The sequence below is a fragment of the Etheostoma spectabile genome, chromosome 19 (genome assembly GCF_008692095.1).
Source record: "Etheostoma spectabile isolate EspeVRDwgs_2016 chromosome 19, UIUC_Espe_1.0, whole genome shotgun sequence".
Lineage (NCBI taxonomy): Eukaryota > Metazoa > Chordata > Actinopteri > Perciformes > Percidae > Etheostoma > Etheostoma spectabile.
Window position 1 is genome coordinate 12,857,657 of NC_045751.1, and position 12,352 is coordinate 12,870,008.

The 12,352-nt window shown below is 42.1% G+C and overlaps 1 protein-coding gene across 2 annotated transcripts; it reads left to right on the plus strand.

Moving 5' to 3' along the window:
• Positions 1-3,060: 3,060 nt before the first annotated feature.
• On the plus strand, positions 3,061-12,352 carry LOC116707254 (trichohyalin; the record flags this gene model as incomplete). 2 transcript variants are annotated; one of them, XM_032544524.1, is given in 3 exon segments in its annotated part: positions 3,061-3,312; positions 3,608-4,384; positions 6,327-12,352. In XM_032544524.1, coding segments are annotated over 3 exon segments (6,270 nt in total). In that variant the 5' UTR covers positions 3,061-3,263.

The window sequence follows — 12,352 nt, forward strand, 5'->3', positions numbered from 1 at the left end:
CACACACACACACACACACACACACACACACACACACACCTGGAATATCAGAATAGCTGTAGTTGTTGGTTTGCTTTTTTTGTTTTGTGTGTCTTTGTTTAGTTTTATACATTTGAGTGCCTTTTTAATATTTGTGTGACATGTATGTTATGGTTCTAATAGTTGATAATAGTTCGGTAGTATAATATATTTTTATATAATGTTTTATGTTTACTTTATTGGGCAATAAAGACAGATTTCTGTTAATAAAGAAAGTGTTTCTGAACATCAATGACATTCAAAACTGTGATAACTATAACATTTACAACACACCATGCAGTGGGTATAAAAATATGACTTGCAAATAAACCTAATTATTACACAGATAAGAACATCTGCATCTGCACCACCACCAAAGTGAACATAAAAGAACTATAAAACATACGCATGCATATGACACTGTCAAAACCCACGCAATCGACAGACACACTTGCAGACGGCATCTTGGAAGTTTGTTATCAATATTGTATGGTGACATAACCAAGTGGTGTCTCATTTCATAGGGGTGTGTTTTCACCCCTAGCCCTTACCACTAGGTTTCAAGGGCCAAGGGCTAGGGGAAAGACGAAGAAATGAGATACAGCCAGCTGGCCTGTGGCAACTGTAATTGGCCCAAGTTTGCACCCTCATTTACATTCACAAACTGCATTGTTTGCCTATTTAGCCACGTTTTCATCCAAATTTAGTGCAATAAATTTCCTCAACTCTCCAGTTGAACAGAAGCTTGAGTGACGTTTAAGTGCAATGCTTAATCTTGAGTGAAGATTTACTCGCTATGTCTGTTTCCATTTCACTTTATTGCACTTTGTTTTTATTCATTCACCAACTTTTTTTTTTTTTTTTTACCAGAGCCAAGCTCTGGTAAATAGTTTAAACACTTTACCTAACAGACTGGAGAGTGCGTAACTGGAGACACACTTATAAAGGTCCTCATATAACATTTGCAAAGCAAATTTTTGGAAGAATTTGAAAACCTCCGTTTACATTATTATCATCTTGTGTCCGAGCACAGCCCGATGTGCCAACAGTGAGCCACAATCAGCTCAAATCTGACTGTAGGTGTTAAACTACAACTACTGCTTCCTGTAGAGTTTTATTAACACAATTACGGTTAGTATTTCTATGTTCTACTGCAACTATTATGTATATTGCTGCTGTTACTACACTATGTAATATTACCATAATTATTCCTCTTACTGCTGCTACTACTACTGTTACTATTATTACGCCTACAGTACTTCCTCTGATACTACTACTTTACTTCTTAGAATGCATTACCCATTCACGCTAGCATTATTTTACATACTGGTGCTGGTAATGTGTAGAAGGGTAATAAAGAGCGAGAAACGAGTCCAAAAAACTGCGGAAGAGCCAGTGGAGCAACCACTTTGCGACTGCACAATATGTACTTTTCATTTGTTCATTTAATCATCTGCTGCTACCATGAGAAAGAATTTCCATCAGTGCTACCCAAAACATTAACACAAATTACAGTTTAATATCTATCTAAAGCCTAAAGATGCAAGCTTGTAATGTTTTAAAATGATTGGATGCACAAACTTGCTGATTTAAAGTCTGCAACTAATGTCAAAGCAAAGCCAAAATCCCCCACAAGCTCCACGGCCAAATACAATTACAGAGAAAACACTGTACTTAATGTTTCTGTTACATTTTCACCACTTACCTTCTTGATTGACCAGTTAATTTCAGGGGCAAACTAGTCAGCAAATGACAATGCAAATGTCCATGTTACATTAAAAAGAATAACTGTGAGCTTTAGTGATGCTGGTGTAAGTTTTGGGCTGTTTTGTTATTCATGATATGGAGTCTTTTAGATGCCAGGCAGCCTAATATTTGGAGAGAAGTGCTGCTGCTGCTGTTGGAAGAAAAAGTAATTCATATGACATTTACAAAAAGCAGCACACGTGTGAAAAGGCATCCATCATAATGTCCACTGAACACTTAACAGACCTCACAACATCTCTATTTAGGTTAATTGCGCCAAATCAATACGGCTGATTCAGTTCTTTCCATAGACAGGGTTTGTTTGTATCAACCCTGACTGGTGCTGAAGGAAAGGGTGAATCATAAAAGGACATGATCTAATGTGTTACTGTGTTTATGTGTGTGTCTTTTCATCGGACTGACTGGGACTGGACATGAGAACATGTTGTACCATGTATGCAGCCAGGAAACGCCAGACAGACTTCATCACTTTGTTGGTTTAGGTTTTACACCCTTATGCTTAGAGGGGATAAATATATCCAATGGTTGCATAAAAACAAACTCTGAAGGAGATGAAGAACAGAAAACCAAATGTGATGGTTAGCACTTTACCTTAACCCCTGCTATTTAGCATTTAATTATGGTTTATATACACACAAAACGTTTGATTGGACGCTCCAGAACTTAATAGTTGTGGATTGTAAATATAGGAAACTGGTAACTGGCTTAATTTTAAAACTAAACACTGACTATATTTAGGAACATACAGAATAGTTTATTTGCTGATAAACCTGATGGCGGCTGCTCTTCCAAATTTGTTGCATTCAGTTTGTATACTAGAAAACCCCAAAATTAGTTGAAACTTAAGATTTAGTCAAACCATTCATATATTACTGCAACATATTTTACAATTTGCCCTTTGTATACAACTTCTGTCTGCTGTTTGCTCACTCTTGTCCTTTACAGTAATTTGAATGCATGGCTGGAGGCAGGAACTCGTTACCACAAGTCAAACTTAGCTCTGTATCATTCGACGTGTGGGTAAAGGAAACAGAAGTGCCACACACTTACCACAATGAGCTCTGCAGCTCCCGTCATGAAACCTGCCTTTTGTGCCTCAGCAAGCACATACAACTTATGTGAGTGCAAACGTGAATTCATCTTTGAAACTGTGTGCAGCATGTGTTTGTGCACTTGTGTGATTGGTAAGCACGTGCATGTTAATGTCTCAGAGATGCTCACAATGCCATCGTTTAACTTCCTGCTGCATCGATGCGGCAGGAAGGATCGCGTCAGAAAACCACAGGTCGGTCACGTGAGTCTGCTAGTCTTCCATTTTCTGTGTTCAGTTTTGTGCGGCACCAATCTTCGTTTTAAATCAATTGACTACGAAGCGTGTTTCCTTTTTCTTTCACAATGATAGTGAAGAAACTCTTCCTGTAAAAGACACGTACAGGAACTGAAAAGAGGAAGAGGAAGGACAAAAGGATAGAGATGTGATGGACGTGACAGATGAGAACTGTAGTCCAGGCATCGTCACGAATGGTGGTGAGTTTATTGTAGAGCTCTTACATTCTTTCTTAATATAAAATTGAAATAAGCTTGTATCGTGCATATGTACTTTCTGATAGCATATGCAGTTTCATGTTTAGGTTTTAATGATAATAATGATAAGATTACATTCATTTGCAAGTAAACAATCCAATCACAATAAAAAAAGAAGATTTAAAGTGCAGCGTTTTGAGTGTAAAGCAGAGACTAGATGACTGTCCCACTTGTGTTTTGTGCCATTCAGATTATCCGGTACGGTGCACTGAGGAAGTACTTCTCCATTTCTTCACAGATGAAAGTCTGCAGGCCGCCATGGACTCACAACACCCTACCGCCTCCCGCAGCACCGCGCCGGCTCTCCCAGAGCTTAGACTGGTCCTCCTGGGCAGGAAAGGAGCAGGAAAGAGCGCGGCGGGCAACACCATCCTGGGAGGAGTAGGGGGCTTCGAGTGCGGGAAGCCCACAGAGGAGTGTGTGAAAAGGCGAGCTGATGTGGAAGGGAGGAAAGTCACTGTGGTAGACACCCCAGGGTGGGAGTGGTACTACCCGCTCAACAGCACCCCCAACTGGGTGAGGAGGGAGACTTTACGAAGTGTGTCGCTTTGCCCTTCTGGACCCCACGCTGTGCTGCTTGTGGTGCGATCCTGCGCTTCAGTAACAGATGACTACATCAGTGAGATAGAGGAACATCTGGAGCCGCTGGGAAAAGCAGTTTGGGAGCACACCATGTTGCTGTTTACCCGGGGAGACGAGCTAGGCCTGGTGTCAATGGAGCAACGAATCCTGACGAGCGGCCCGGCACTCCATAGGCTCCTCAAAAAGTGTGAAAACAGATACCATGTCCTGGATAACCGGAGCAAAGGAGATGGGACGCAGGTTAAAGAGCTGATAAGGAAGCTGGAGGAGATGGTGGAGAGGAAGATGGATGGAAGCAGTCATTTAGAGATGGATAATACGGTCCTGGTGGGTCTGGAGGCAGACGGGAAGCGGAGAGCAAGGGAGAGGAGGAAGAAACAGAGGCAGATGGAGATGCAGATGCAGAGAGGGACCATCAAAGCTGCTCTAATGAGTAAGTTCTTCAGCCTGTTCAGTTTGTAAAACTCAAGTCTTGTCAAACACATGAAGTCATATCACAATTACGCAAAGAAAACCTGCTGAATTAAAAAATATAAACTAATGCTTAAAGCTGCACTTAAAAGTGGATCACGTGACGAGGTGCAAAACTTGTAGCCCTTATTGTCAAACCGGTACAGCCGGACTCTGGAGTCAAGTTTATGTTCTGCTTGTTCAACAGTTGTTTGGTAATTTGCTCTAAAACACATTTAGAAATGATTTGAATTGATTATTTTATTTTATTTTAACTTTATTAAGGGCGCTGGAAAGAAAGATGTTTTTAAGGGTCTCTGTGTGCCCAGCTCTCAGTACATTTGTAATGTTAGCTTCTAACTGAATCTCTTAGGTTTGAAGTTTAGTTCCGCTTATCAGAGCCATTTTAAGTCACTGCTAAGAAAGACCCACATTTTCAGACTTAATAATTAATGGTTTTGAATAAGAAAATAATTAGGAACATTTATGTCCTATGTGACGTCACGGTGCGACCTAAGATCAGGAGGGTGTAGTGATGTCACACATAATCGTGAATTAGGGGACGTTTTCTGGCGGCTGGCTTTTCCAGGCAAATGCAAGACCATAGCTCCAGATAGACCGGGATATATGGGCAGTCAGCACTGGAACAAAAACACAGAAACTTCACCAAGCATGATGGATCTCATGATGGGTGCATTCACACCCTTTATCTTCAGTAGACTTGACTACTGTAACGGGGTCTTTACAGGTCTCCCTAAAAAATCAATCAGACAGCTGCAGCTGATTCAGAACGCTGCTGCTGAGTCTCACTAAGACCAAGAGACTGGATCACATCACTCCAGTTCTGAGTCTTACACTGGCTTCCTGTGTCTCAAAGAATTGATTTCAAAGTACTCTTGCTAGTTTATAAATCACTTAACGGTTTAGGTCCAAAATATATGCTGATTGCTACTACACTATGAACCACCCAGACCTCTCAGGTCATCTGGGACAGGTCTGCTTTCTGTCCCCAGAGTCAGAACTAAACGGGTGAAGCAGCTTTCAGTTTCTATGCTCCTAATCTGGAATAAACTCCCAGAAACCTGTAGATCCGCTGACTCTCAGTTCTTTTAAATCAAGGCTGAAGACCTTTCTATTTGATGCGCCTTTCTTTAAATGACTAATCATTTCTTAAATTTCTTATGCTGCACTGTAACTTTATTCTTTTGGTTTTAGTTTTCTTTGTTTTTAACTGTCTATTCATGTGTTTTACCGGTTTTTAATGCTTGTGATTTTACTTGTTTTTACTTGTGTTTTATCTGTTTAACTGATTTGTGTAAAGCACTTTGAATTGCCGTGTGCTGAAATGTGCTATACAAATAAAGCTGCCTTGCCTTGCCTTGCCTTACTCCGAGCTGTCCATTGATCGGATCACTCAGATGGATTTTAATACCAGGTGGAAACATTCTGACTCTTAGCTTAATAAACCATTTTAAGGCTTCTGCACTAATTGTTTCGATTTTATGATCCGCACCCTTCTCAGTGTCATTTCCAAAAGCAGCAGGCAGTAATTTTCAGCCAAAAAACGCTCTGATTAACCCATTGTACACTACTTGCCCAGCACCAAACAACAGACAACAAAGTGGAGCATTCAGCGGCTAAACAGTAAGATATTTCCTTCAGGAGTCAGTGACGACCAAAAGCTAAAAAGAGTAAAGGTCATAGGTAGCTATGAATATGAAGTGTGAAATAAATGTGTAGGTATCTTGTTTGCTAACACATTAGCATTAACAACTTATTGAGGTAGCAAGCTAGCAGTGGCTGTGTCCGTTGGCCTGTTTTGAAGTTTTTTAGGCCCTTAGTGGCAAAACGTCCTTCATTTAACAGAGCTGAACTTGAACAACAAAATATGTTTCACCACAAATCTGTACCTTTCTCAATTCCAGGTGATGGTCTTCAGGGTTCAGAGCTAGACGCCCGGCAGTCATTCTCCAAGATTCCCCGACGTCTGACTGAGGTCAGGCTGGTTCTCCTCGGCGAGCGTGAAACAGGAAAGAGCTCTGCCGGGAACACCATTCTGGGCAAAATAGGCTCCTTCCAGGCCGGGGCAGTGACAGAGGAGTGCGTCCGTCAGCAAGCGGAGGTGGCCATGCGGCTGGTGACAGTGGTGGACACTCCCGGCTGGGAGGGAGGTGTAGCGGGGGCCACACCTGAGAGGGTGAAGAGGGAGATTGTCAGCAGCGTGTCCTTGTGTCCTCCAGGGCCCCACGCGCTCCTGCTGAGTCTGAGGGTGGATACACTGGTGAGGGCAGCACATGTGAGGGAACATCTGGAGCTTCTGGGCGAGGGTGTATGGAGACACACGATATTGCTGTTCACCCATGGTGATCAGCTTCGGGAAGGGGTGGATATTGAACAGCACATCCAGGGTGGGGGCAGGGATCTCCAGTGGCTGCTGGAGAAGTGCAGGGGCAGGTACCACGTAATCAGCAGCCTAGATGCAGGAGGAAGAGGAAGTGAAGGCTCCATTAAGGTGACGGAGCTCCTGCAGAAGATAGAAAAGATGGCGGCGGTGAACAGATGTGAGGCATTCTCCGGCTTAGTTCAGGAGGTCATAGATCTGAGCCGGCACAGGAACGAGAAGTTCAACCAGCGGCTGAAGGACATGGGAGATAAAATGCTTCGCCAAGAGGAGGAGTTGAAAAATATTCGAGACAGGGAGATGAAAAGAATCAGGTGGTTTTTTGACAGAAAGAAGAAGGGGAAATCACCCGGAAAAGCCGACACTCAAAGGGAAGAAGAGGAGGAAGAGAACAGGAGGTTGGGAGAAAGGAAGAATGATGGGGAAGTTGAGGGGGAGCTAGAGGAGAAGATGCGATGGCTGACAGAGGATAAAGAGAGAGAAATTCAGGATCTGAGTACAGAAAATGAGAGAATCCATGTGGCGCTAACCCAGAGCAGACGAGAAAGGGACGAGACGATGCTCAGGTTGGAGATAAAAGAGAGAGAGACAGAGGAGCTGAAAGAAAGAATTGACGAGCAGCAACTGAAGCTGCTGGACCTTGAGCGTGCCAGTGTAGCAAATGAATATGAGAGAAAACAGAGGGAGGATACCATCAAAGCAAAGAAGCAAGAGTGGTTGAGTGAGGTTAAGAAATTAGAAAACAACATAGAGCTGCTGAAGAAAGAGAAAGCAGAGTGGATGGAAAAAGTTGATTCTTTAAAAGTAGAAATGGATGAGACTAAAAGACATATTGATGATATGCTCGAGAGAAAAGAACATGAAAGAAAAAGGGAGATGGCAGATATGGAAGTCAAACTACTTGAAAAACACAAAGAGCTGGATAAAACTATGAAGAACGCCTCAGAGGAAAAGCAGATAGCTCAAGCCATCATGAAACAATATGAAGAAGCTACGGAAAGGAAAGTTGAAGAAATAAAATCACAACATAGGAAAGAGATGCATGACAAAGAGGCAGAGATACAAGGCATACAACTGCAGCATCAGGAAGCGATGGCCAGAAAAATCAGAGAAATAGAAAAAATGATGGAGACAATGAAAGTTCAACACCAAGAAGAAATTGTTCAAAAGTTAAAAGACAATGCAGAAGTTATGGAAAGAGTCAAACAGCAGCATGACAATGAAATAAAGGAAACACAGAAAGAAAAACAAAGAATGATTGCCGACCTGAAAGAGCAGTTTGCAAAAGAATCAGAGGAACAAATGAAAGTAAAAAAGAAGGAGATAGCAGAGTTAGTGCAGAGGTTTCTCGCCCAAACAGAAGAAAAAATGCTGGAAAATGAAAAAGAGAAGGAAACGATTCATCTCACCTACAAAAAAGACATGGCACAGAAGATGCAAGAGAAAGAAAAAGAGGTAGAAGTGTTAAAACTGCAGCATCGGGAAGAAATGGCAAGAAAAATGAATGAAATGGAAAAACGAATGGAGATGAGGGAAGCGGAACACAAGGAGGAAATTGATAAAAAAGTGAAAGCAAAAGAGGAAGCTGTGGAAAAGGTCAAACAGCAGTACAGTCGCACAATAAAGGACTCTGAGCACGAAACACAACGGCAGATTAAAGAGCTGAAAGAACAGTTTGCAGAAGAAATAGAGAAACAATTGCAGGAAAGACAAAGACAGATGAGAGAGTTGGAGCAAAAGCACATCACCCAGACAGAGGTAAGGGCACTAGAAAATAAAAAAGAGCAGAAAGAGATGAATGAAAACTATGAAAAATACATTTTGCAACAAATGCACGAGAGAGAGGGACTAATCGAGAAGTTAAAACATCAGCACATTAATGAAATCAGAGAAACAATGCAAGAAAGTGACAAAGAAAAGGAAAAACTTGTTATGAATCTCAAGAAAGAGATGGAGCAAAGACTGCAGGAAAAGGATAAAGAGATAGATGAGATCAAAGGAAATGTGAAAGAAATGAAGGAACAGCTACAACAAAAGGAAGAGAAAGAACTAGATCATTTAAATGACAAGCACGAAATGGAGCAAAGAGTGAGAGAAAAAGAAAAAGAAATTGAGGGGATGAAGCTCAATGTCAAAGAATTGAATAAAAAGCTGCAACAAAATAAAGAGAAAGAACTAGATCATTTAAATGACAAGAAAGACATGGAGCAAAGACTGGAGGAAAGACAAAGAGAAACAGACATGATAAAAGAACATTTAAAAGAACTTTTAAACCACAAGAAACAGATGGAGCAAAAACTCCAAGAAAAAGAAAGAATGATAGAAAAGTTGGATCAGCATGTAAAGGATGTTGATGAAATCCTGCGGAGAAAGGAAGAGGAGAGAGGAGAAATTATTCTCAATCAAAAGAAAGAGGCAGAGCAGCGACTGCAGGACAGAGAGCGAGAGATGGAGGAGATGAAACTGCAGCTTTTAAATGACATGGAGAGAAAACTCAAAGAAAAAGAAACTGAGATTGAAAGTGTTAAACAACAGGCCGACTCACGGGAGATGGGATGGAGGGAAGAGCAGAGGAAGAAGGACGAGAAGGGAGAAAACGAGTTGAGCCGACTGTTAAAAATCATTGACAATAAAACAAATGAAATAGCACAAGCGGAATGCCTTCTTGCCGAGAGAGACAGTGAGATTGACGAGGCAAAAAAGACATGTGCAAACTACTTGAAAGAAATTGAAGAGCTAAACGAAAGCAATAAAAACCAAACCTCCAGTATCATGGAAATACAGCAGCGTCATGCAGAGCAGGATAGAAAAAAAGACGCTGAAATGATGGCAAAACTTCAGGAGAAAGAAGAAGAACTGAAGCAGAGAGAGCGAGAAAACGAGAAAGAGACCATCCAACTGAAGCTAACAATCGAGCAGACAAAGTCCGAGCTGAAGGAGCTCATCAGCAAGATGGACAAGGAGATGACGAGCATGATTCAGAATTATGAAAAGGAGATTGCGGGAAGGAACCAGAGCATGGAATCCATCGCAAAGGAGAAGGAGTGCGCAATAAGACGTTCGGAGGAAGGTCGGAGGAGAGTTGAGGAGTTGCAGGAGCAAAATGAGAAGTTGAGAAAAGAGACGGACAACCTCAAAATAAAGTGTGAGGAGCTGAAGACGGAGAGCGAAGAAGTTAGAAAAGATCTCAGGGGATATGAACAGCAGGTGAAGAGCAAAGAAGCAGAGATACAAGAAATTCTTAGGGAGAGAGATGTGGGGGTCGGGGAATTAAAGGAGGCGAATGACAAACTACAGGTAGCGATAGAAAGGATGAAAGAGAGAGCGGGTGAGGCAGAAAATCAGATGAATGAGTTGAGAGTGCATGTCCAGAAAGAGAGTGAGTTTAGAACGAAGGTTGAGGAATTCTTAAAAAGGGAAAAAGAAATAGAGGAAAGGGAGCAGGATCTGAACAGAAACAAAGAAGAGTTGAGCAAACGAGGACACGAACTTGATGCAAAAGAGCAGGAGCTTGTTGAAAAAGAGGTCAAGTTGGAAAGCAAGGGAGAAGAACTTCGCAAATGGGAAGAAAGGCAACAAAAAGAGCAGGAAGACAAAGATAAAAACGAGCATGATGTGAGTATAAGAGTGCAAAATATCAAGAAAAAGGAACAGGAGCTAGAGAGCTTGCTAAGAGCTCTGGAAGGCAAACAGAAAGAGCTAAGCTATCATGGTCAAGATCTTCAGGAGAAGGTAAAAGGGCAAAAAGATCACGGGAAGGAGCTGAAAGACAAAGAGTATTACCTAAGAAATGAAGAGCAGGAGTTACTCAACTGGAAGATAGAGTTGCAAATGCAAAATGAGCGTGTAAACTCTACAACGCAGCAGTTAGACGAGATGGGGAGAGACTTGGCTCTGCTGAAGGAAGAACTTCACAACAAAGAGAACAATTTAAAGGAGTTATTTAAGAAATTGGGAAAATGGGAACAGAATCTTAAAGAACGGGAAGAAGGGTTGCTCAAAAGAGAGAATGGAGAATATGAGGTTGGTTACAATGTGGGAGCCCATGAGGGGGATTCTTTTGATCTGACAGCTGTAGCCGAGAGCTCAGAAGATGACTTGCATTTAATGTGCCGAGAGGTCAGTAAGAGAAGGGGAGAAGGAAAAGGAAGAGAGTCATATAGAGGAGAAAAGGACAGGGAGGATCAGAGGATGAAAACAGCATCGTCGGCTGCAGAGAGCAATAACTGTCACCTTGAAACAATGAAAGAGATGGAGATGTCCGAGGAAAAGGAAGAGATGAGAGGAAGGGGAGAAGAAACGATGAAGGTAAAAAGGAGAGAGGATATGGAAAGTGCAAAGGTCATTGGAAAGTTTGAGTTTTTATCTGCACGTCAGGGTCACAGAAGCTCAAACAACAAAGACCTTCCTGGTTCGGGTTTGAGGGTGGTGGTGTTAGGGGAGTCCTGGTCGTCTCGCTCCCCCGCTGGAGTCACCATCCTGTGTGGACAGGAATTCAAACACGACGGGTCTACCTTCAGGCCCTGGAGAGGCCAAGTAGCCGGACGCCAACTTACAGTCGCAGAACCGCTCGGCCTGAAGTGGCGAGACGGGCCGGGTCTGACCAACGCAACGCAAAGGAAAAGCCTTCTCGACAGCATCTCCTGGTGTCACCCTGGACCTCACGTCGTCCTCCTGCTCATTCCCGCCTTCCTCACCTGCACACAGAAGTACAGGAGAGCCATAGAGGAGCACATGACTTTGTTTGGGGAAGACATTTGGCAGCGCACGCTGGTGCTGTTCACATGGGGGGAAATGTTAGGGGAGAGCGCGGAGCAGCACATCCTGAGGAACGGGGAGCTAATGGGGCTCGTAGAGAGATGTGGGGGCAGGTATCATGTGCTTGGCAGCAAAAAAAGTCCCTCTTTGATTGAGAGATTGTTGGAGACGATGGATAATATGGTGACTGTGAATAGCAGAGAACTGTGACGAGACTATGAATTTATCATGTAAAAAGTGTCTTTCCTCTTACGTGAATATTTTTGAAAATAAATTTTTTTTCTAAATTTAGAAAAGTGGTGGAAGAAGTACTCAGATTCTTTATTCACTGTAAGCCAAAGTACCAATATCACAAAGTCCAAATACTTCTTTTTAATTAGAATTGTAACAGTGGTTCCCCCAAATGGTCAAAAGATAAATATGTGGGGGGGGTCGTGTCATGAAATGATTATAGGGGCAGGAAACATAAAGAACACACAAACTTCTGCTATATTAATCTGTATTCATTTTTGGATTTTTCTCAAATTTTTGCTTTTTGGGTGAAAAATGTGATAATTTTACCACTTTGAGCCTCAAGTATAGAGGAGAATTACTCTTGCGAAATTGAACAAAAGGCCCCAACTAGACAGCTTTTTTTTGGCAAGAGGTCCCAAGTCAAAAAGATTCACAACTGCTGTTTTAATCTCAAGCCTCATGTTGTCTTTGGGTCAAATTGACCCATTTTAATATCAATGTCTTAACTACCCAAAATAACACAATTGATTCCACACAACGCTCTTTGGCAAGTACAAA